Raw genomic sequence first — 25,606 nt, forward strand, 5'->3', positions numbered from 1 at the left:
TGGGCGATACAGGGAATTTGAGTATCGATCTGATGCCAAGTAATTACAGAGCTAGTATCAACAATATTGATACCAATAATTTTTCTTAAAATGTTCGAATTTTTGTGTAAAGAAAACTCAGCACAAAGACTTTTGGCAAATAAAAATGTTTATTAACTATTTAACATAACAGTCGTAACTGAACATGCATTAAATATTAGTGATGCACAATAGTGACTTTTTACAACCGATACTCGATATTTTCCTGCCTGTTGTAGCTGATACTGATACTCAACCAGTATTCTTTTTTAAATACTTAAGAAAAAAATATTAGTAAGTACAAAGTAACAGCGAACGGCTCTTATGTATTCAACAAATTCGCAGAACTAGTTTTACCTGCAAATAAATTGAACATCAGATTATACAAACACTTTATTAGGCTTTCAGTCTGTCATACATCTGTGAACAGAGAAAATGCAGTTCATTGGTCAGAACAAATACTAAGACTTTCACTTAAATACCAATGTAAAAAGGACATTTTTCAATACAAATATTGCCCAATATAGGAACAGGTGAAATAAATACTTTAATCTTAAAGTCCAAAAATTATTGCTTTGTTTGAAACTGAAGTGCAAAATAATAACTATAAAGTTTTTAACTGATGTTCAAATAAATGGTTGCTCATAGAAATTTTTCTAAAACATTTTACAAAAAGAAAGACAAAAAGAAATAAATCACCACAATTACATTTCTTTTTTTGTTTTTAACTGTGGTTGGATCAATGGGAGATTTTTCCTGACAAGTAGCATCTCTGCTTTCTGACTGGTTAGCTGTTGATGTTTTCATCCAGCACAGTTGCAGCAGCAGAAAAAAACGCTGACTATCAATGCTAGTGCAGGGTGCTGACAGCTATTTCCATGCAAACCCCTCAGTTTATTTTGTTTGTTTTTTCCAGAATGAGCACTAGCAATGACGGCAGCTTCATATTCTTTCCACACATCGCAGTGGTGAATTTTTAAATAGCTTGTGAGATTTGTGGTGTTAAAGCTTGACCTTTTTTCCTATGGAGTCCTATACTGTTCATAATTAATAAAATAAGTATGACCTCGTACAAATACACAATCAATCAATAAATCTCTCATAAATATATAAAAGATCATGAAATTGTGAAAAACCTGCACACAGATTTAAATTAGCCATTATATCATTAAACATATTTCATTTTTGCTTTAAAAATCTGTTAATTATTTAAAAACAGCATTTTAAAATGTTGAAAATTATTATACACTGACCAAAAATATAAACGCAACACTTTTGTTATTGCTCCCATTTTTTATGGTATGAACTCAAAGATGTGAAACATTAGTGATTCTTCACAGCAAAACTGCCTTCTTGACTGTATTTTGAGCTCTGGGGAAAATGGCATGTCATTTCTGGACAGAAACATTTGATAACTCATCACTCATGCTGTTGTTCATAATGGAAACTGTCTTGATGAGAGTACTACTCATGCAGGACAGACATTGTTACAGAACTTTTATTTTTCCCTAAAAGTGATTGTTTCAAACCAAGATAAAACCAGCCCTAAGGTGTTTTTTTGCATCCAGGTTTCTGTCCCTGTTTGCAAATTTCTTGCACCTTTTTGCTGAATGCCAGCACACCAGATGAACTACCAGCTAAAAGTCATGTAGCTCAGAATACCATTTTGTGGATAACTATTTTGTGATCTTGTTAAGAATAAAGGTTCATTGGGATGAACATTCAGTAGCTATTTTTGGGCTTGTTGAAAGTCTGCCGTTTTAGCTGAAGTACTTACTTTAATCTGCAATATGATGTCCCTTAGCAGGAAGTCTTTCACTTTAAATTGCAAATCTTTTCCAGATGAATTCATCTTCTGTTAAGTCCGTTTAAACACTTGAAAAATGTCAAAGTGAACAAGTCTCTTGGGCTGGAGATCGCATATAAAAGTGGGACTGTGGTGTTAATGACGAGATGTTTCAATAAGAAGTTTGTATCACAAAAACATTGTTGAGCTGAATGCTCTAATTCATTCCTCCTTCATGCTGTTAGAACTTTGCCACCACACTTGATTTTATGTTGCGTGCATCACACTGAACACAACTCCCTCTCCCTCCTGCTCAGTGATTGATCACTGTGATGTAAAGCTTAGTGCGGCGTTGCACCAGCACATTGTAAATGATCCCTCAAGCCTCTCTGTTGCCATATGTTCAGAGAGCATATCATCCTATAGAAATGCAGGCCACTTTTGCAAATAGATGCCTAACTGTTTACTGCCGGAGATGCTGGTTCCTCTGGCTGTTTGTGGCCTTTAGACCACATGAAACACTTTAATAATCAGAAAGCTTCTCATTGGTTCAAAAAGCTGCAGTTGCTTTAGTACTGAAAATGCTATTTCCTTTGAAAATGATGAATAAAGGAAGAAGTGACTGGCATTGCAGCACTGGCTTCCACATCTTCAGGATCCTCCATGAGGATCACGTTAAGACACATTACTGAGGAATTTTACACGGAAAGCAGGGAAAGTCCTTAAGCTGAGCTCTTCTGGAAAGCCAGGTGTTAACACTGACCTGTCAAACAAAGTTGTCTTAAAATGTGGTGCAGACAGACACTCTGGCATCCTGGGTAAATTCTTCTTCACTCCAGGCTAAAATTTGTCAGCACGGGCTGCACAACACAAATTTAGCCGTGATTGATGTCATCTGCTTGGTAAACACAGCCTATCCATCTGCTGATTTATGCTCAACTGCTGGAATGCAGGATGCAGAAAAGCAGACATGTGGAAAAAGAAACAGATAATGAAGACTTAGATGAAGGTAGTGTCTGAGAGGTGTCATTCTCCTGAATTAAGAGGTTCTCATAAGGATTATTTCTATTCCCTTTTTGATTCACCAGTCTATGTTGCCTTTGGGTGATTGTCCATGAAATAAAAAGCAGAATCATGTTTGGTTATGATACACTCTGAGTGAGTGAGCACATTTCTGTTCCTTCTTTGAAAGACATCATCACACAGGGATTTAATCATATGTAGTGTTCCCTCGTTTATGGTGATAGTTAAATATAATTATATAACTCAACATGGGGATATCCATGAAGTCAGATTCAAGATATTTAGGGCTGTAAAAGCCCAGACTTTTTCTTATCTTCTAATCTATAATTGATCTTGCTGGCATGGATTGAGGTACAATAGATTTATTTTACTATCATGTATGGAGTCAGATTTGTTGAGAGGTTTCTTTTTGTCTCAGAAAGCATGAAAAGGAGGTGGATGTTCACGATGTGTTTTATTCTAGGACAGCTGAGGGTTTATATTTCATGTTTTCAATGATTACAATGGTTTCAGTTTTATTCACATCTTCAACGTTAAACAATGACAGCAGTCAGTGACGAATAAACAAGTTTTATTTGGCTAATTTAGGATAAGAAATGTTTATTTCAAACTGATGTTTGATGTAAAAATTTGCCATAAGACATTTAATATTTACTGTCAAAATATTTGAACAAGCCAGGAGTCTTCTCTTACATATAGATACAAATTCTGGCAGGGATAAGTACCTTGGCATGACATCAGTCTTTATCCTGTATCCCGTTCTCATATGAGCATAGTTTATAGCGTCCTGCCGACCCACAGACTCTGGTTTGTAGCAAGGATGCTCTGCTCCGACACTCGCCACAGGGCCCTGCGGTCCTGCGCTCACCTCTTCGTCGAACCATCCTAGCACTGCGCCTTCCACACCATCGTCCCTGGCTCCCCGGCCAACAGCTTGAATAAAGTTGTTGTTGGTCGTAGTTAAATTAGCTGATTAGCATGCTGTGCCGAAGCACACAAAGGTGTAGAAGAACAAACCTGTAAGGTGGGAGTAACCTGTATCTGTCACTGGTGGGGTCAGCCCCTCCCAGTGTGCTGTGGGTCAGGCCTGGTCACGGGTGGATATCCGTGGAAAACATTGGACATATTTTTGTTGTTTTAGTCCGTTTGGGGATCTTGCTGTAAAGCGACAGAATGATGAAAGTCACAGTCATTGCATGCTTCCAAAGCCGACGCCTGTGTTTGCTAAACTATTCTTCAGTTGTTTGCAGTTCCTAATAATAATAATAATAATAATAATAATAATAATAATATCGATGGGTTGGATTATCTTGTGAGAGAAATAAATAAATGATAATTGACAACTGTCCCATGTTAAGAACCAAAAACTAGGAAGGCTGTGATTACACCTGTCCCTCCTGATGCCATCGCATTGCTTAAGCTTAAAGACTATGCTGACAATCTTTTGCCCTGTGAGCTTCACATAGTAAAGGATTTGGTCTTTAAAAGTAACGTGTTTTTTTTTCAGGCCGTGGCAGTGACTCAGAGTCTGATGGCCTTCCGAACAGGAAGATGCCAGACATCCATAAGGATGACATGTTGGCGCGGCGAACATCAGTCACTGAGCTACGGACCGCCATGCCGTTCAACCAGTACCTGCCCAATAAGAGCAATCAGAGCGGATATGTGCCGCTGGCGCTCCGCAAGAAGAAGAACAACAAAGAAGCAGACGGAGGCGGAAGCTGGAGTACTACCACCTCACCTGTGGGGGGGAGTAGGCCTTGCAGGTAACTGTGGCTAAAGCAAGAAGAAAATAAAAATACATGAAGTTTAATTTGTTTATAACTGCACCACCGATTTTATTACATGTAAATACCACCACCTCAACATTTTATCAAGACACAAACTTATGTTAAATGTAAAAGACTGTGGTGAGAGCCTCCATGTTGATAGTTTAGAGAGTCTGATGCAGAGACAGGAGGCAGAGCTGGAGGTAGCAGAGATGAAGATGCTGAGGTTCTCTTTGGGAGAGACCAGGATGGATCAGGAATGAATCCATCAAAGGAACAGATCATGGTAGATGTTCTGGACATGTTGAGAGGAGGAAGAGTGATGATGTTGCTATAAGGATGCTGAGGTTGGAGCTAGCAGAAAAGAGGAGGTTCATGGACGTAGAGAAGGAGTAGGACAAGGTTGCTGTGAATGTAGAGGATGCAGTACGATGTCTTGCAGTAGTTGTTTGTATGAAGTTTAACAAACTGTGACTGTTTCAGCACAACTTTGGTTGGTAACTCACTGACTTAAGTATTTTAGAGGGAAATTCCAGATTGAATTTGTTTTTACATGAAGACTAATTTACAGAGAAACAATAAAGAATTCTTTACTTTGAAATAAGTCTGAAATTTAATTATGTTGGTAGGTTGGTACACAGACAGACAGCAATGACCTCTTACAGCTGCTAAATAGTTTTCTGTCTAGTACAGTGGTGCAGTTCAGATGGGCGTGGCTAATGAAGGCCAGATGTGTGTTGCCATGGGCCTTCCTCGATGCAGACATTTAGACTTTGCTGAGTAATCTTATAAAACATATTTAACCCATTATCCTGATGTAACGTGTGCTTTAACCGTTCATAGCTGTGACGATGCACATCATGCATGAATATTTTCAACACAGATGTTTTAGATGGTATTTTTAAAGAAGCATGGTGTTGTGATGGGTGAAGACACTTGAGGGTACCGGTCACAAGCTTTGGCTTTGGAGCTGTCATCATTTTGCACTAGGTGGTAGGTTTACTGAACCTCCGTTCTCTAAAGGAGGTGGACATCTTTACATTTCCATCCATCCATCTACAGAGCTCGCTGAATCCCGTTCGGGGTCACAGGGCTCCTAAAACCAACCCAGCTACTGTTGGGTGAAGGTGGGGTACATCCTGGACAGGTCACCAGTCTGCTGCAGGGTCACACACTCGCTCATACTCTCATGCACACCTAGAGGCAATTTAGATTCATTAATCCACCTATGCAACATGTTTTTGGACTGTGAGAGGATGTCACGGAGGGAAAGGGAAGTACCCAGGCGCAGAGAGGAGAGGAGGCAGGGGGTTGCAGGAGAACGGGGTTTAATAACAAAACTAAAGACAAAACCAAAACCACTGCATACGGCAGGCAAAACTCGAAACACTAGAAAGACTCGAAACCGGGGAAATATACAATATGGACCAGCACAGGAGGAAGGGAAAGACAGGACTTAAGTACATACAAGGCAACAAGACACAGGTGGAAACACTCAGGACTGATGGGGCAAGGTAAAACATGAAACAACAACCAAACAGGAAATACTACAAAATAAAACAGGAAACCAAGGAAACAAAACACAAAGAAACCGAAACCGTTACAGAGGAAGCTGGAGTACCCGGAGAAAACCCACACCTGCAGGGGATGGCAGGCTTGAGGTTGAGGCATAGCAACTGGACTAAAATGTTCTTCCTTTGAGACATTTCTTCTGTGTCCTTTACTAAATTGCTCGGTTTTTAACCCTTTAAACACAGGCATGTTTATTATTAATACTAAAACATGCAGGCTTTAAAGGCGTACCTTCTATGTGAAAACTGACCTGGAACCTTGCCTCTTTTGCCAAGGTGAGGTGTGACGGTGAGCAGAGATCAGACATTCTCCTAAAGTCTGGTTCATCCACAGGAACTCCAGCCTGTAAAGAAACACTCTGCATTTCAGCTTTATTGCAGCCGGTGTAACTCTGCAGAGCAATGCATGAATTCAAATAAGATTTGATGTTTGTTTCTTTTTACCTTGATCTAATTAGATCACAACCTCTCATAATCCCAAGTTTAGAACTCAGTTGGCTGCTCGCTCATTTCTTCTCCTTTCTTAAATTCTGTTCATTTTGTCACAACTTTATCCAAATTGCCCTTAACAGAAAGTAGTTGAAAACGTCTGTAACTCAGAAGCAGCAGCAGCAGCTCATCCGTACTTGTGTAACATTTGTTTGTCCTGCATTGATCTGCAGTGAGTTGTCATCACAGCAGTCAGACTGACTTGAATAGGCTGTTTGCTCAGGACAGGAGTGTGTGTTTCTCAGATGGTCCATTATAACTGCAGCCGCAGAAGTTTTCTGAACTCTGGTGCAGACCTTAAGGCTTGGATTTGGACACCCTGCACTAAACCAAGTGAAGTCTGAGGTTTTTGTCCACTTCATGCCTGTTTAAGCATCTTCCACCAGACTGTTCGTGTGTGAGGCGTCCTGTGTTGGCAGTGGGTTCAGTGTTATTATTAGCCTTGTTAGTACACGGAACGTGTCTTTGCTTGTGTTAGCTGGTCATGGATCAGTTCTCACACAACAGGCCGAGCATTATGAGCTGTGCAGGCACGCTGCTGTTGTTTTCTTTACCATTCCCTGTTTGAATCCTAATGACTCCCTTCTTTCTTTAACATCTGTGGCTCCTGTTCTGGTGTTTTTGAAGCTCGAGCTTATCCAGCCACATTTAGACATGAAGTCAAGTTTCTTTGACAGTTCTGTTCACGGGTTATTTTGTGTGATGTTTCATTGTTTTACTTTTCATTTCTGTTGGTTGTTTTTGGTGTTGATGTGTTAAACTGCAGCATCTCTGGAACCAAATAAAAGTTCTGTTGTAAACTTTTGAAATTCTTTTAAACTGCATTTTGGCGAGAACAATGTTTTGTGTGAGTGCGTGTGTGTGTGTGTGTGTGTGTGTGTGTGTGTGTGTGTGTGTGTGGGTGTGTGCGGGTTTGTGGTTAATAAGGGATTTATTTTAGTACATTTTTTTATTTTTGATTATTAAAGATTGAATCTTGAAAATGACTGTTCAAGTCATTTTCAAAAGCACAGAATGGCATTTGATGGTCGCTGGGATGCGCTTCATTACTACTGCAGAGCTTAAAGAAGAACTTAGTTTGAGGGGGATGAATGTCATTAAACAAAGCTCAAATTCTACAGCTGTAAAGTCATATGGATGAATAAAATGCTAGTATAAAAAAATATGCAAAGACCCAGAGAAATCATTGGCCTGTAGCTTAATATTGCATCAGACTTTGCTTTTCTCCAAAAGTGCCAGAGTCCAGCAGAGAAGCTTGTGAACACTTTCGGATTGAAACCAAACTCTCAGCCACACTCACATGTGACCCGCCTTCAGGATGTAAGGAAATGAGAATTTCTTCCTTCCCTGACCTCGAGCGGGCTGGGACTGAAAGTCTGGCCTTTTTTCTGGTGGCAGCTGCCTGACCTCTCCCCTCTTGCTATCGTGCATTCTGGGAGTTTACAGGCTAAAATGAGCCTCCTTGAAGTAGGTTCTTATATGAGGGTGTGACAAGCACCACATTATTCATTAAACCTCAGCTTAACTGTGATACCAGCATGGATTTCTATTTAGATGGCTGTGAAGAGTCATGGTTTTTTGGGATTTGCCTCCAGTCAGGCTCTTCCAGAGGAATGCTGCCTGATTATATAGGAGGATAACCAGTAAAAAAAAAGGTTTAGTCTGTTTTGCTTTCTGCAGTACTCCAGCCCGCTCATGCTCAGAGGAACTCCTTGCACATTCAGCATCTGTTGTAACAAACAACACCATCAACGCGGCTGGAGGACATCAGACGGATACACACCAACAGGATGCAGGAGGCGCAGGTGCAAAGGGAGGTGATACACTGGCTTTTCAGAGCCTGGCCTTGACTACTTCTGACTTCAGTGTGTTGCCCAGTGCCATGGCAACCACTTCAACGGGAACATCAGATACAGACCGACAAAAGGGAATGACACTAAGTGAGAGAGATGACGGAAAAGAAGAGAAACCTTGGTTGGACTTCTTTCTTCCAGCAACGTGAGCTTTGTCATGCAGCAGATCTGCATTTAATAAAAGTAAAATGTATTAAAGTTGAACTTATTAGATGAGGTCAGAGATCTTCTTTTCCAGTCTGAGTCTCAGACAGCACTGCTTCAGTTAGGAGGAAAAATGCATGGCTTTTTTTTTTTGCATGCAACAAAAGGAAGATTGGATATGGAATTAGTTTGTGGCATATTTTCTTGTGTTTGTGATTTGATTGAATTTGTCTTTATGTTGAAAATGTAATGAGGATAATCTGATCATTTAATGCTCAGACATTAAACACTTTTAAAAATATTTGGCAGTCAGAAGTTTGACAGCAGAACATCCCATAGTAAACAAGGACAGCAAACTTCAGCGTGTTACTTTAGACGGTCATCTCTTTATTGAATCTCCTTTTTAATCTTCTGGGTTACAAAAACATAGGCCACACGTTTCCTGTCCCTCCAACATGACAGCAGGATCTGTGCAAAGGCTAAAAAAGTCCTGTTGGTCAGAGCCAGACCCAAAAGTGCTCCCAGACTGATACTTTGATGCTCTCCTTGTGCTGCTGTATTTGGTTGTTTTTTCTTATTCTTTTTTTTTTTATTTGCTAGCATTTGTAAACATGCTTCAGTTTCTTTTTGTATTGCTGCTTCACACTTCTGTTTTGACTTTCTCTTAGGCTGGTTGCAGGTTTAGAATTTGTCGAGGGAGCGGAAAACCTGAAAGTTGCAGTAGTTCATCCAGATTAGTTCAAGAAAAACGTTTTTAATTGGCATGTTGATCTATCTGGACAGTTGTGTCACCGCCTTCATGGGGCATGTTCTGTTAGCTTTATGTTGTCATCCATTCAACAAAGATGCTTCTCCTGCAAAAACCAGTTTGATCTTTTACTTTATGTTTTGCTTTAATGTGCAGTTTTTTTCTCCCATACATGAACAGCAGACACACCAGTAACACCACATCAGAACTCTGTTGACCTTCCTCACAAAGGAAACACAGCACACGCTTGTTGCTTGTGTGTTGTCCGTAAAAGTGATGCTCAGCTTGCTTGAAGTGAGCTCCTGCATGCGGGACCCCTGCTAACCTGTAAAGCCTCCAGCGAGCCGCTCTCTGCCACAGTCATACAGACAGATCCAAGTCTGTTCATTGTTTGTCTCACTCATGGAAATCCTGCTCACTTTTCACCATCACATGGGACGTTTTCAAATACTTTCAGTCTTGAAACAGAGTTCTAAGTTTAAGTAATTATTGTCACAGAAGGTGGATAGTAACAGGGCAAAAGGACAGGAAGTGACTGAAATCTCAGTTGATTTCTACATTTTTGTAAGCTAATATTTGCCTCTACCTTCCAGCTTTTGTCTTCATTTACTAGACAACTGACTAAAAAGAGAAAATAAAAAACTTGCTTAAAATTTCAACATGCTATTTTTGCCTGGTAAATTGTCTCTTAAAATGATGTAAACATTTCATTGTTTGCTCTGGTTCTCTGTTTTGTCCAAACACGTAGGAGTATGAGTATGGTGGACATGCACGGTGAGGAAAATAGGCTGCAGCCACACAGTCAGGTGCGTCACGAGCAGATGCTCAACCAGTACAACCAGATGAAGGAAGAGGAAAGTCACTGGCAGGATGTGAGTGTCCAACTTTAACCCCAACAGCTTGTGTCCTGCCACATTCAGCCGACAGCGCATTAGCCCAGCTTTACTGTCCTCCTTTTCATTAGGACCTGGCCCGATGGAAAAGTCGTAGGAGGAGTATATCTCAGGATCTCATTAAAAAAGAGGAGGAGAGGAAACTGATGGAGCAGTTATTGACAGGACATGTGGACATTTCTCAGAGGAGGAGAAGCATCAAGACTTACAGAGAGATAGTCCAGGACAAGTGAGTGAATGCTCCAATGCAGCAACCTAAACATGTTTTGATCTAAATGTTGGAGTTAGCCAAACAGCACTAGTGAGCTTAAAAATGTATCCAAAGTCATATTCTGATTTGATTTGTCACAAAATGTTGTATTCGATGTTGCAGTGAACTGTTTTAATGGCTGATATTTTCCAAGTAAAGATAAACACTTTTAAGTAAATCCTGGAAAAAAGAAGAAGAATGAACTGAAGAGCCATGGCTCCCCACATAGATTCATACTCAGATCGAGATGAGGTGAGACTCACAGAGATCTCTATTAAGGGGAGATGCTGACAGAGTGCTCACTAACATTAGGGGGTATTTACTAAGACTCACTGTAAGATGTGTTACAGGCCCAAACTGTAGTACTTATGTGAGAATTTTACTAGTGGTGTGTGGATTGTGAACACTATGCCAATGCAGATATGCAATGCTTGGAGAGAACAGAAGGAGTTCATGGGACAATCCAACCTGTAACCCATGAAGATAGTCTGACATATTTCACACACAATGTGCTCTGTTTTCTGTGACACAAGCTGTAAGGTGGGGATCTCATGTTACTGAAGCGGACTTACTCCCTGCAGCCTGTATCTATGCTGATGATTAAGCATAATGGCAGCAAAAGATGGGGTTCTGGCAGCGGTCAGGGCTCGCTTCAGCTGCCCAGAGCGCATAGATGGAGAGATGGAATAGCAGAAAAGCAGACTGTAAGCAAAACAAACATGCAAGGTTGGAAAAAGTAAGAAAAAAAGACTTCCATATCAGCCCTTAACTCATCCAAAAGTGTTGAACTATGACTACATAGTCTTTGTTTCTGACTGAGCTGAAAAAAGGAAAATTGTCTGAATTTGTGGAATCGACATCTTTTACTTGGAATATATATGCAGCCATTTGTTTGTAAAACTGTATCAGTTTGCACCTGCCTTTAATGTGCGCAAAAAAATAGAAACAAAGCATCTGCTGCAAGGCTGCTTCACATTTGATAAATCCCATGTTTCGTTAATGCACTTCATGTCTTATTTATCTTCATGTCTTCTTGTTCAGGGAGCAGCGTGAGGAGGAGCTGCGACTGGCATACAAACAAGCTAAAACTCCAGAGGAAGCATCAGCCATCCTTCACCGTTATGCACAGCGTTTCTCCGTCAGTGAAGCCGTACTGGAACGCCTGCAGCTGCCAAAGCTCCTGGACCGCAGCGTGTCCGCTGACCCTTCCTTCCCAATCTCTCTGTCAGCCTCTCCCACAACTCCAGATCCTTTTGATGAAGACCCAGACGGGCCCTTGAAATATCTGCGACAACATTCAGCACCAACTCCAAAGTTTACGTCAACACTGGAGGCACGAATAGAAGAGATTCCCAAAGAGCCACCGTCCCAGCAGAGACTTCACGTCCGCTCTCGCTCATCGGAGCCGCCCTCAACCCGAGCCCTATCCCCCAAAGCTGTGCCTTTGCTCTCCCCCAAGCCTTACATCCAGTTCCGACCTGCTGCAGCTGAAACCAGGGACAGCAAGGTGAGGCGGGCCGGGCACCAACAGAACAGGCCTTACACTCTGATGTGCAGGAAGGAGAAAGGGTTATGTTTATTAGTGATGAGAATATAGAGTTCATTCATGAAGATGTGTTTCTTTTAGAGAAAATACCATTTGGACACCGGTTCAGGTCTTCAGTTGCAATGCTCTTGCATAAAAAAGTGAACCTGGTTAGCATGAAGTGTGTGTGTGTGTAGGGGGGGTATTTGTGGGGTAAAAATCTTAAACTCTAAATTAAATGTACTGTTTCCACGTGGTGAGAATGTGTTGTTAGGTTGTTATCAAAGCAAACGGAACAGAGCACTTCTGTGGAATGTCTTGTCTGGAGTCAGACAGGAGCCTGGGTTTGAAAGGAGCCCTCTGTTCTCCGTGGACTTAAGAAGCTGAAAGGAGGAGCCTCTCAATGTGAAGTGAACTCCCAGTGCACAAAGAGAGCTGGGACTGGCTGCTGAGAGCGATGAGAGCCATGTCCTGAAGTCCTGCATTCACCAGACTTTGCTTCTGTGTCTTCAGTTACCTCACTCACACTCTGGTTTCTGCCAGAGTGTGAGTGACACAGAGTGTGTCACTGAGGCCTGATGAATGGATGATATGTGAGAATAGAGGAAGAGGAGTCAGCAGGATTTGAAATGCACTGAGTTTTTTTCTCATGTAGTAAATTACTATTTAAATTACTATGTTGAAATGAGGTCTACAGGGGGCTCAGGGGGCTGTTCATGCAGCAGCTCATGCAGCTGGAAGTGTGTATAATTTTGAGTTTAAACGGAGAGAAAGTGGCAGGGGCACAAGGCTCCTGTGCAGGCCATGACTGGGGTCAGAGCTTTCCTTTTTTTTGTTTTTTAGACAGGACGTGTACTGCAGGTAAACGGTGAAGACAGCATTGGTGCTCCTCACATGAAGCCCCAGAGTGAGGAGAGAGAAACTCCTCACTTCCAGGCATCTCCCTCCTCGTCTGGAAACAAGGCTTCAGACACCTCAACCCACAGTGATGAAGGAGGGAGGCCGTCCTCGACAACGGCCTCTCTGACAAGCTGCTGCTCTGAGGCAGCTACCCAGGACATCCGCCAAGAGCACGCCATTGAGCGCTCCACACCTCCCAGCCGCCCTACTTCACTCCCAGAGGTCAGATGAGTCTACAAATGTGACTGCTTTAACCATCACATTTACTTAGCTTTTCAAAGGTTAGTTATTCATTTAGTTACAAAGAGCATTGGAGTAATTATGAGACTGTAAAATGTCAACATTGCTTTCCTAGATTGAAAAATGACCTACAGATTTGAAGGACGCAATTATTTTGGCCCTGCAACAGACAGGCAACCTGTTTAGGGTGAAGCTCACCTTCACCCAGCAGTAGCTGGGTTGGTTCCAGGAGCCCCGTAACCCCGAAGGGGATTCAGCGGGTTCAGAAGATGGATGGATGGATGGATGGATGGATGGATGGATGGATGGATGGATGGATGGATGGATGGATGGATGGATGGATGGATGGATGGATGGATGGATGGATGGATGGATGCATGGATGGATGGATGGATGGATGGATGGATGCATGGATGGATGGATGGATGGATGGATGCATGGATGGATGGATGGATGGATGGATGGATGCATGGATGGATGGATGGATGGATGGATGGATGGATGGATGGATGGATGGATGGATGGATGGATGGATGGGACCAGGATCCTAACCCCTCTTCTGAGGTGGTCTCGGTTAGTTTCCAATCAGACTGAGCTCTGAGATTCCTCAGTCTGAATACAATCCCTTCCTGTGGTGGAACAACTGACACAGACTCAGTAACTCATTGAAATGTGGTCGGATGAATGCCGGCTCATTAAAACAATTTTTAACGTAACAAACAGTGCTACTCTCTGTTTTCCCAACAATCTATATGTGATAAACACTTATCAGCGTACCTTCATCCCCGTCGTCTCCTCATCACTGCAGTTGCTAGCATCCTCTGAGTTAAAGAACACACAGCACGTCTCCTTGCCAGTAACCGCCTTCAGCACGTCTCCACCGTACCAAAGTCATCAGTAAAAGGTGTTGTTCCCGAAGTTCCAAACTGGTAATCAACATATAAAGTTTTAACGAGTTAACTGTCTTGATGAGAAAATATACATGGCAGCACAGCAGTCTTTCTCTGCATCATTAGCATCTTGAAAACATCCTAATAATAATGCTTGTAAATGTGTTAACTAAGTAATTTAATAAACCTTGTTAGATTTATTGTACTAATAAATGTCTTACTAGCACCCTATAAATTCATTTATAATGCTTGTTAATGTGTTAACAAAGCTTGTTAAGGAATCTTAATATAAAGTGTTACCAATGTGTTTAGTTGTTTAGCTGTTTTACTGTGTTTTACCGTGTTTTGCCGAGTTATTTTGTCCTACTTTGCTCAAGTCTCTGCACCATGAGGGAGAGGGAGGAAGAGGATGATGAGTTTATATAGCACCCCTACGATAATTGGCATATTAACTATGTCAGAAAATTCCTAAAAGAATGATCGCACGTAGCACATACTGTTTTGTTCTTTTTATTGTTATAAAAATGAGGATCTGCCGGATCAAACTCAGACATATGAGAGTTCAAGAATTTTTATTTCATTACGATGGAAAAAATATTAATTGAATTGGAGTAATATGACATTTAGTTAAATAAATATGTAAATTTAAGTTGTATTAACAACTATAGAGTTTTATAGACGTAAGATATTAGGTTGAATAAATTTAACTCAATTACCTGTTACCAATAGAAGTAATTCATTTAAGTTGGCAACATTGGATAAGGTATATATATGTCACATGAAAATGGAAATAAGATCAGAAACTCGTGCGTTTACTTTGTTCTTCTACTACAAGCAGAAACTCTTTTTTTGATGATGCAGCTGTATTACTTTTTTGATGGGCGTATAATCTTCATACGCCGTCATTAATCTCAGACTCCGTCTCACTGAAGTATAGCGCTTTCTTTTGTTCTCCACGCGTTTCCATGGTGACTCGGGAAATCGGCGATCCATTGAGAATGTCTTCATGTACCTGCTGTGCACGAGCATTAACCCAGGGTTACCAAGTCGAGCGTAATTACGCTAACTCATATCCGGTCTTTTGGAACCGACATACCCAGAGTAAGCAAGTTCAGGCGGATTTCAGCCAGAGTTCAGGCTTAAAGTCAGGCTAGTTTAAACATGCTTCCTGGAATACCACCCAGGACTCAATCCGGAGCAAAGCATTTCTCCAGTCTGAAGACACCCTTAGTTTGCACCTCTGTAGCATCCAGGCAAAATGGAGAGGAAAGACAAAAGCATAAAGCAGTTAGATTATATATATATATTATCAAACATGTGACGACTAAACTGAACTCCTGTAATCAAAGGTGCAGGCAACCTGTTTGCGGAACATCTGTGGTGGAGTTAAAGCTGCAAAGTGATTCCATAAGCTGTTGACAGATGAGGGGGACTTTGGTTTTCTCTCTGCGTCTGTAATGTTCTTCAATTTAGGATCCTGGCTGTGTCTTAGTTTCCTTACAGTTTTTTTCTTGACTGAAGAGACCTGGTCTTTAAATCTGCATCCATAAAAACACATAAATGAACTCTTCTCAATGGATTCCCCTTTGTGGCTCTTACAGAAGCTGCAAACGCCAGATGGAAGCTTTGTTGAGACTGTGGGTCACCCCAATGCACCGTTAAACACTACAGATCAACAAGCGCCACCTGCAGGTCTGAGTCCCACACTGCTCCCCTCACACCTTGTGGTGGATTTCACAGTGGAAGAAAGTACCTGCTGCACACAAAATACAATCCATTAAAGTTAAGCCCAAAGAAAATGTCACCTGCGGTTTGTTTTATTCCTCAGAAGCCAAACAGGAGCAACAGAAAACTGAGCTCACCAGTGAAAATCTCTCAAGCCTGATCCGGTCAGAAATGCACACACAGAAAAACAAGCCCAAAACCGCAGCGGTAAGTCTGCAGAAAACTGCTGAAACGAGAGCAACTGAACCACAACCCAACATGGAAACCTGATTCTTGTGTTTGAAGGAACCCTCACAAACAGAGACGAAGCTCAGCTTGGAAGCTTCAGCATCGTTTGGATATCAACCCTCGAGGGAAACTCCAGCAGGTGAACAGATGACTTTACATGCACATCCAGAGCTTCTTATTAGTGAATCACATCGTTTCTTAGCTTTTCTAAGCTTAATGCTGTTTTGTCTCTAAGGCCAGAATGACTTGACCGTAGCAAATTCGGATGACACTGATCCTAACTTAAAACACCAAGAAAATGAACGAGCAAACCCTTTTTCTAATTCTCCATCATACACACACTCAAATCAGTTGTTTATTTATAGAGCTTAGAATTCAAATAGTATTTTTTCACTTCTATTAGGTTTTTTTCCAGAAGTCCCTTTCCAAAAAAATCTGTTTTTGAGGGAGTTGTGCCTGATCAAGGCAGCAGAACAAAAACAGGAATCAGATACATGTTGTTCACCTTCAAAATAGCGACAGTCGGTGATCGAAGCGTTAATGGACAACCCCAAACATGAGTGCCATAGCATCTCCTTCAACAATCTAAGACCACATGGTGTGAGAGCATTCACATCAGCTTCTTCAGTTCTCAGCTTGTCCATTCCAGCTCCAGCTTTGACCTGTGTCCTGTTCGTCCTCCCACCCCCCTCCCTTCCTTCCCACTTTCCCTCTTTTGTTTTCCCAACCACACTTTTTCATTTGGCTTTAGACTTTGAAATCAGTGTCAGGTCTCTGCAGGCAACCAGCAACCCTAAGTTACGCTGGGAGTTCTTCGCTCTGTCAGGTAAACCTCTGCATTCATGGAGAGCCTGTGTCTGTTCTAAACTGCTGGTGAACAGGGTTTCCATTTGTCACGGTCCTCAACATGTCCCTCACTTCCTGTTTGTTTTTGTATCCCACATTTTTCACTGAGGATGATGTTTTCTCTTTGTGTGTTTTGACGTACACCGTTCTGTGATCATGTACCTGATCAGTCAGTGTGTTATTCAGTCCCTCCAAGATTTTGCTATGCTGCAATTGCACCAATCCTGACTCAGCAACTTTGTCCAACCACACCAACTTTGCCACAACTTTGGTCAATCACTCTCATTTTGAACAAACTGTATCCACCAATCTAGTTTAGAGACTGAAACAAATACGTCATCACTAATCAAACATGCAAAACGACCTCACTTCCCCCTGATGGTAATGACTCATAAAGTCTCAGTAAATATATATCAAAATATAAACCATTATGGGTTCAGCCTAGTGAACAGGAAAACTGTCTTAAGAATACATTTCCAATGCTAACACTTTGTACTCCATTGGTTGAATAGTTGTAATATTTCAATGTTTTCCTAATAAAACTTAGATATTAAAAAAACATGCAGCACATTCATCATTTCACTGCTGAAATGTTTGATAATGGTTCATTTTTTTTCATAAGAAAAGTCTGAATCTATCAAAATTGTATAAAAACTTAAATGAACAGATTTTCATCAATATACAAAGATCATCAATGCAAACACAAATAACATCCAGCAGAAAAGCGGCTTAACAGTAGGAGACATAAAACACAAAGGCAACGTACAGACTCATGTTTTCAGAGTTCCTGGTCCTGGTATTCCATCTTCTGCTGATTGACAGCCATCCTGGTTTAAACAGAGTTTATAGTTCTCTACGCTGTTGTGTCTGCAGACATTAGATTCAGGTCCATATCCTTCTTCAGCTGATATCAGCTGCGCTGAAAGTTGAGGTCAAGTTGTCTGCAGTTCAAAACTCTCTGCTGAAAATCAGGGTCTCTTCAGACTTTTAGAGAAAGCGATGAATCCAGGCGTCATATTTCTTGAAATTATATTTGACTCTTTGATTTATTACTGCATTTTTTTAGCTCAGACATCAGTGATCAAACACTTCTCAAAGTCCCTCAGTTTCATAATAAAGTAAATAGTAGTAATAGTAATGAGACAAAAACATAGACACAGTGATCCCAACACGAAAAAGAAAAAACATGCAGCTATGATATTACTGTTCCAGTTTTACAATTGCTCTCACACACACACACACCCACACACCAACACACACATGTGTATACTTTTTTAATAAATCACTGTTTCACAAGGAGTATCATCAATGCTGTGCACTGCTTGAGAGGTTATATAAAGTTGCATTTTAATAAACAATTTAACAAATAAGAGAGACAAAGAAACCACTTTTAACTTGTACATTATGGAAGCATTTGTGTAGCATAATTCAAAATAAAAGTCAAAACCAGAAATGCTTTTATATTTTCAAAATGAAGCTGCATCAAATTACAGTAAACCCTTGTTTTTCGCGGGGGTTACTTTCCAAAAAGAACCCGTGATAGGCAAAATCCGTGAAGTAGAAACCTTTATTTTTTTAAAATTATTATACAATTAAATACTCTATTATACATTGAAAAGAAAGAACAAACTAACAGGCTGAAGCATTTGTTTAATAAATCAAAGTACTTAAGAAACGTTTTTTTCAACAAATAACTCTGTACTGTACTGTCAAATAATAATTTTAATCATTAATGTGAACAGAAGGCTTCAAACTGCAGAGATTAGCCCCGCCCACCACGACCCGAGTATTGAATTAAACGGGAGAAAATTTAAAATGATTATGAAAAAAATACAAAGTACAGTGGGACAAATAGTGACTCAGGTGTATTTCACTGCTCTTCAGACTGAGCTGCTGCATCCTGACTCCGTTCTGCAGTGTTTTCTTCTTTTGAAGCCCGCGGTGCAGCTGTGTTTGTTCAGGAGAAGAACACAGTGATAGGCAGTTGTTGCTCTTTTTTCTTTGGGTTTTAGAGAAACTCGAAATTGCTAGAGAATTTGCACGTCCGTAATGTAAATTTGGTAAGCTACGTACGTGTACATATTAAACTGCAACGTTATTGACGCACAGGTAGAGAAGAAGCAGAGTGACTTTTTAGCCAATCAGAATGCAGAACACAATGCACGATGCAAATCTGTGAAGTAGCGAAACCGTGAAAAGTAAACCGCGTTATGGCGAGGGATCACTGTATACAAAATTAAAATGAAAAAGCAATCCACCAAAATGCTTTTTCCTTTTCTACTTCAACACCGCTTATTCTGTCACTTAATTAAAATGATAAAGAAAATGGTATTTGACATTTCATTTTCAAAAAGTTCTCTGGCAAATGTGTAGCAAAATTCATTTAGAAATGTCTAATAATCATGACAGTAATAAAGCACATATAGAAGATACATGTTGGTCCAACAAGCAAACGATAAATGTTTGATTTAGCATGGTGAACTCTGCTACAGCTGTTGATGGGGCTCCAGCTGTCGTCTCACAGCAAAATCAGCGTGAATCTCAGGAGACTATCTGCTCGGGCTGCAGCTCGAGCTGCCGCAATGAGCATCTTGGATGTAAATATGTGGGAATTTGATGCAGCTTCATTTTGAAAATGAAAAAGCATTCTGGTTTTGACTTTTATTTTTAATTATGCTACACAAATGCTTCCACAGTACATCCCCCACAGCCACCAAAAATATTATTGAAAAATGTTCCAACTTATATTGCCAATTTTTTGAAAAGGCGGCAGTTTTTTCTACATCAAACTACCCCAAAGATCTTGGAGGGACTGAGATCAGGACACCAATCACATAGATCAAAAATGATGCCAGAAAGGCAGACATTACCGTTGTTCCTCCATGATTGTGATTTCTACCAAAAGCGACGTAGCTCTACCCTATTATTTCTGAGCACTCATAACTATAGTCATTTTGTGTCTGATCAATCCAAGCATTGCTTTTAATTTCCACATAAATTGTGGAATACTTCAAGCATTTCCTGTACATAATACCTGGTGAACTTGTGTTTTTTGTTACTCTTTCATTTCCTGTTGGTAAAGCAGCTCATACTAAACTGCTGCTTTTGCAGTGTGTCCCATTAAAGTACTTGTATCGCATAAATCCAGAGCGTTCTGGTTTTTTCTAATGAATGTTTCCTTCCCCACAGAGGACGCAGAAAAGGATCAGTGCAAAAATGTGAGTAAGATCATCAACCAGATGGTTACTGCTTCACTTCTGAGTAAACACGTACAAAATGACTTATCAAAGTCATGTAGATCAGGATGCAGACATGTCTACGGTTTCACAGCAATGTCTGAGGACCTGCTGATCACTGTGTCCTTCTGAAACACATTTCCTGCTCATCTCTTCTTTTCTCATAAACAGCACTGTCCATTTGAATTGGATCACACACATGCAGCAGCAGGCAGTGTTCAAGCTTAGGGAAGTTTAGCATGGTCTTTCAGTTTCATATCTGTTTTAAACTTCCTCTCTAACTATTTTTGATCTGTTGTAACATCATTCCTAGTCTATTGGTGTCTATTCCATCACAGATAGAACGATGACGTTTGTGGTGAAATTTGGACAAGAGTGCAGAGAAAAACACCAGATGAGGATTTCAGGATTTATTAAAATTATGAGAGCATTGCATTATGTTCTAATTAGCTCTGGCTGTGAACGTTTCTTTTCTCTTTAAAGCATCAACCTCTGTATCAAAAATCCTCTTGCCTTTCTTGTGAATCATTTTCCTGGAGACACGCCCACCTTCCTGTCTTTGCTCAATAACTCACGTTCAAACCCCGTCTTCTAATTTGTCGCTCACTTTCTTTGCAGCTTCATCAGGAAATCGCTTGTTTTTTCTTCTTTTTCTGCAGCCGTCTTTTAAATATCACCCATCTGCTTGCACCACCTTATGCCACCTTACAAAAGTTCAAAAATCGAATGAGCGTTCCTTGGCCATCGCTAAACTGGCTCACAACACAAATGCCACAGACACCCGGCATCCGCGCAGGGGGGTGGGGGTATATCTTTAAAGAGAACGGCTTCAGTTAGACACTGGCCACAATCGGAAGATATATGGTAACCTGTAAGTTTGAGCTGCAGCTAGCATTTCCACACGTTTACAGAGTTTAAACATTCAAATTCCTCTTCTGGGATTACTAACTATTTTTTATGTGTAAGTGAACTGGATTTAGTAATATAGACTGGATCCAGTAAATCTTCCGTGACCCTAAATGAGCTTTTTTGGCCTGGCCTCAGCTGCGTCTGGTCCCTTCTGTCTTACAGCTGAACACCCAGCTAAGATTGATAGGAGCGGCAGAGTTGTGGATGTAGCATGGCGAATGAAGAGGCTGTAGTCCCTCATCTCTGTCTCTTTCTCTGTCTTCTGTCTTTTTAGTAGGAGTCCTTTACCTACCATTGGAGTTGTGGTAGAACAAATATTCCTGTCATCTCCCTTCTCTTCTTTTTGTGGTGAATGTTTGTGTTCAACTGTTTGAATGGATGGTTGTGAATGTGTGCATGTTCATGTGTGTATCCGGGGCCAACCAGGTTTCAGTGCCGGTATTTCCCCAGGCCAAGCGGGAAGACCGCTGGTCTTGGGACCCGGATGAGGAGCGAAAGCGTCAGGAAAGGTGGCAGCAAGAGCAGGAGCACATGCTGCAGGTACACAGTTTACCTTCACGCTCAAGCATGGTGCATGAGTGTGCAAGAATAGGTTCTGGATCTCAGACTACAGAGCAAATCCGCCCATGTTTGACCTTCTGCCTTAAGCATATATCTGAGTCTGGCTTGCTGCTTGCAGAAAAAACAGTTTAACATTTTAGAAATGTATAAAGTTGATTAGGTTTGATTAGGCTTTTCATAGGAAGTAACTTTTCTACAAGTTCTGAAAGTTTGGTAATGAGATTGGCCAGTTAAGTTTTTCTAATTTATGGACTAGCCTAGTTCAACAGCAACTTTCAAACTGACTTAAAAACAGTCACAGACGGATATAAACAATCTAAAAAAGCAAAAGTATTGACTCATCTGCCTTGACTCACATTTGAACAGCATTTCCATCCCATTCTTAACCCATAGAGTTCAGTATGATGTGGGTCCACCCTTTGCAGCTGTTACAGCTTCAACTCTTCTAGAAAGGTTGTCCACGAGGTTGAGGAGGGTTTCTAGGAGTTTCTGACCATTCTTCCAAAAGGTCATTGGGGAGGTCACACACTGATGTTGGTGGAGAAGGCCTGGCTCTCAGTCTCTGCTCTAATTCATCCCAAAGGTGTTCTATGGGGTTCAGGTCAGGACTCTGAACAGGCCAGTCCAGTTCATCCAACCAGACTCTGTCCTCCATGTCTTCATGGACCTTTGCTTTGTGTTCTGGTGCACAGTCATGATGGAAGAGGAGGGGGCCGCTCCAAACGGATCCCACAAGGTTGGGAGCATGGAATTTTCCAAAATGTTTTAGCATCCTGAAGCTTTCAGAGTTCCTTTCACTGGAACTACGAGGCCAAGCCCAAGTCCTGAAAAACCAGCCCACACCATAATTGCTCCTCCACCAAATTTCTCAGCTTGCACAATGCAGTCCCACATGTAATGTTCCCCTGGAACCACCAAACCCAGACTCATTCATGAGATTACCAGATGGAAAAGTGTTATTCATCACTCCATATATATATATATATACACACCTGTGGCCAGAACAAGAGATTAGGTCTCCTGATTCTGATCATTTGGATGGATGAGCCAATACTTTTGGTAATGTAGTGTATGACTGGTTAATAAGGAGTCATTCACTAAACACAGAAAGAAAAAAAGTTACATCTTAGCTATGATTGTGTCTGAAGATGTCTGCTGGAAGCATAAATCAGTGCTTTTTCATGGATGAAGATCTTGTTTATTTTAGCATGGTTTGAAGTCTTTTTTTGAAAAATGGAATTAGCTGAAAATACTTTAGGATGTTTACTCCTGCAGTGGATCTCAGACATATGCTGCCTTTACAAGTAATGTAAAATTATATTTAAAATGGCATTTAAAAATTCACCTTATGAACAACACTACACAACTACAACTACACATTCTCTGTTGTTTCCAAGCTCTCCTAGTGTTTATTTTTCTTTTTTTTGGCCAATCTTTTTGAAGGCATCTCACCGCCTGTAGTCTCGGCCTGACCACTAGATGGCGCATTGTGCAGTGAAAGCTCATCTGTTGCAGTGATACTGCAGCTGTTTTCATCTCACGCAGGCGCAGAAGCTTCCAGTTTGACTGCTGTTGCTGCTGACCTGATCGCCCTCTCTCTCCTCTGACAGCATCCAGAGCATCTCAGCTTGACATCAATTCACTGCTCTGATGATCAACTCATTGATTTTATTATTTATAATGCAAACATCAATCAAGTGCATTATTAATAATAGAACCTGAATTGTTGTTAAGAATAGATTGTTGGCAGCCAGTGTGGGGAGTGGCTGCAGTAGATGTGCTCAGCAGGATGAAGGTTTGGTGTACGGTGTTGTCATTTTCTGCCGCCTTGCTTGTTCTGTCATGTCTTAGCATGTGACTTCTGTCTTTCATTCTTTGATATTTAAATCTCGTTTTCTTGTTGGGTTGCTGCACAAACTTACAAAAAATTAGTTCAGATGGGATTTTTAAGGCCATGGAGTGGGACTTTTACTAAAAGTGTGTGACAAAAGTCAAGGTTGTGCAGAAAACTCTGGAAGTCTGCATGGTTGTTGGACTCATATTTTGTTCACCCTGCACTGCTTGCTTATTTCTATAACCAGATATTAAACTTGAGCTTTGTTAACTTCCTTTAAGTTGACTTTGGAAGAAGGATTCAGAAACAGAAAAAGGCATTTTAATAAAAAAACACAATTTTGAAACCAGAAACTTCTTCATTTTATCTGTTGTCTTTCTAAATCTTTTCCAAATTCTTTGCAATATACCATATGTCTGTTGCTGTGGAAACAGGAGAAGTACCAGCGAGAGCAGGAGAAGTTGAAGGAGGAGTGGGAGAAAGCGCAGAGGGAAGTCATGGAGGAGGAGAGGAAATACCGTGAGGAGGTGTGTGTTTATGCTGAAGGGCAAACCTGATCCCTGACATTTGATAAAACCCTTGTTAGAGGCTGTGTCCAAAAGCCCCCCCTAACCCCTGAATTTAAAAGCAGTTGGGACACCATGCTCACTACTTTATGTTTTTTTAAACGGTGGATATGATGTCATCGATTTTACGAAGTGAAAATCTAATTGATACGAGCGTTTTATGACGATTATTTATGAGCCCACTGTCTTCTGAAGATAAAAGAGAGTATGGTTTATTAATTAATAAATGTAAATACATTTGTTTGGCCACAATTGTTCCGACGCAATGCATTGTGGTCTATATTCGCCGATCTAGTGAGCATTGATGCACACTGGTTTTTTGCAGAGACTTCTGGGTAATTGATCTATTTTGGAATTGTAGATTGGGACAGCACTACAAAATGGCGAAGGCACTATATAGAGCACTATGTAGGGTTTAGGGAAGGAATTTGGACCCAGCCAGAGACTGACTCTGGGTAGAAATGAAAGAAAATGCTCATTTTGTAGAAGTCCTGCAGCTAAAAAGTTAAAGATGTTTGCCGTCATGTGAGCAATGACTAAAAAACCTTCCCAGCTGCTTACCCAGCGATAAGGTAGTTGTTGTTTCTCCCCTAATGACAGGAACGAAGGATACTGGAAGAAACGGTGATGCCGCTGACGCCCCGCTCATCAGCCTTGCCCTCGCCCAGCCGGGGGGAGCTAATGTCCTCCTCTGGGGCTCAGGACACAATCTTCCAGTCACAACCTGAGCGAGAACACATACAGGAAGTGCTGGAGGGGCAGACAGTGAGTCCTTTATTGATTGTGACTTTGTCATCTGTGACGAGAGTAACCGTAACAACAGCCCAGGGCACCACATGTAGACAGCAAAGCCCTGCCAGGGTAAAACTGGCCCCTTTTCCAGGGTGAACTGCATGGATGTGCTTGTTCTTGTGTTAGAATGCACCAGGCGTTGGAGCTGGTTAAAACGCCGCTTCATAGGTTGATGGCAGCAAATCAGCATGTTACTGGTGTGAGGATGAACAGACATGAAGGTTCTGTTTAAACGTAGCTAGTGGGTTTTCTGAAGCCGAAACATTTTGGAGAAAATCTTATATAATCCAATTCCTTTTTTTATGACTTCAACTTTATTAATTGTTAAAGACAAAATTGCAATATTCCACTCAAAGACAGAATGCACAATTAAGATGTAGTTCACTGTGGAAAAAAACAACCCCATAACTTCCATACAAAAGAAAAATAGAAAAGACATACCAAAAACAAAACAAAAAAGACAAATAGATGCCAAATCTGACAATTATCCCTAATACATGGATACATAATAGTAATAATAATATAAATGTCTTTGACCTATGTGTTCAAAATAATGAGAGCATTTATTTTTGAAGTCTTCCACTCTGTTCAGTCATCTATACGATAGCCTCTCTAGCACTGCAAGCTGACCCAGAGAGGTCTACCAGTGGGTAAATGATGGAGTCGATGGGCCCTTCCATTCTCTCACTAACAGTTTCTTATCCAGCATTACGGTTGTTTGGATCCTCTGAGAACATATGAGATGGTACTCCTCTGAGAACATATGATCCAATTTCTACATTGAAAATTCCATGAGTGACAAGTTTAGAT

General features: G+C 40.9%; 1 protein-coding gene across 10 annotated transcripts in view; it reads left to right on the forward strand.

The window, feature by feature from the left end:
• The window catches only part of limch1 (LIM and calponin homology domains 1), a 92,869-nt gene that overhangs the window by 60,921 nt on the left and 6,342 nt on the right, over positions 1-25,606 (forward strand). For 3 of the 10 annotated variants that reach the window (XM_023959453.1, XM_023959463.1, XM_023959462.1), the window contains 14 exons: positions 4,335-4,593; positions 8,337-8,654; positions 10,150-10,273; positions 10,366-10,523; positions 11,586-12,051; positions 12,913-13,191; positions 15,701-15,848; positions 15,928-16,031; positions 16,110-16,191; positions 16,804-16,878; positions 20,088-20,116; positions 21,470-21,583; positions 23,873-23,965; positions 24,605-24,769. In XM_023959453.1, the coding sequence (XP_023815221.1) occupies positions 4,335-4,593; positions 8,337-8,654; positions 10,150-10,273; positions 10,366-10,523; positions 11,586-12,051; positions 12,913-13,191; positions 15,701-15,848; positions 15,928-16,031; positions 16,110-16,191; positions 16,804-16,878; positions 20,088-20,116; positions 21,470-21,583; positions 23,873-23,965; positions 24,605-24,769 (2,414 nt within the window). The remainder of the gene's footprint in view (positions 1-4,334; positions 4,594-8,336; positions 8,655-10,149; positions 10,274-10,365; positions 10,524-11,585; positions 12,052-12,912; positions 13,192-15,700; positions 15,849-15,927; positions 16,032-16,109; positions 16,192-16,803; positions 16,879-20,087; positions 20,117-21,469; positions 21,584-23,872; positions 23,966-24,604; positions 24,770-25,606) is intronic. The other 7 variants (XM_023959454.1, XM_023959455.1, XM_023959458.1 and 4 more) reach the window with 7 other exon arrangements.

This window comes from Oryzias latipes, chromosome 10 (assembly GCF_002234675.1).
Source record: "Oryzias latipes chromosome 10, ASM223467v1".
NCBI classification, from domain to species: domain Eukaryota; kingdom Metazoa; phylum Chordata; class Actinopteri; order Beloniformes; family Adrianichthyidae; genus Oryzias; species Oryzias latipes.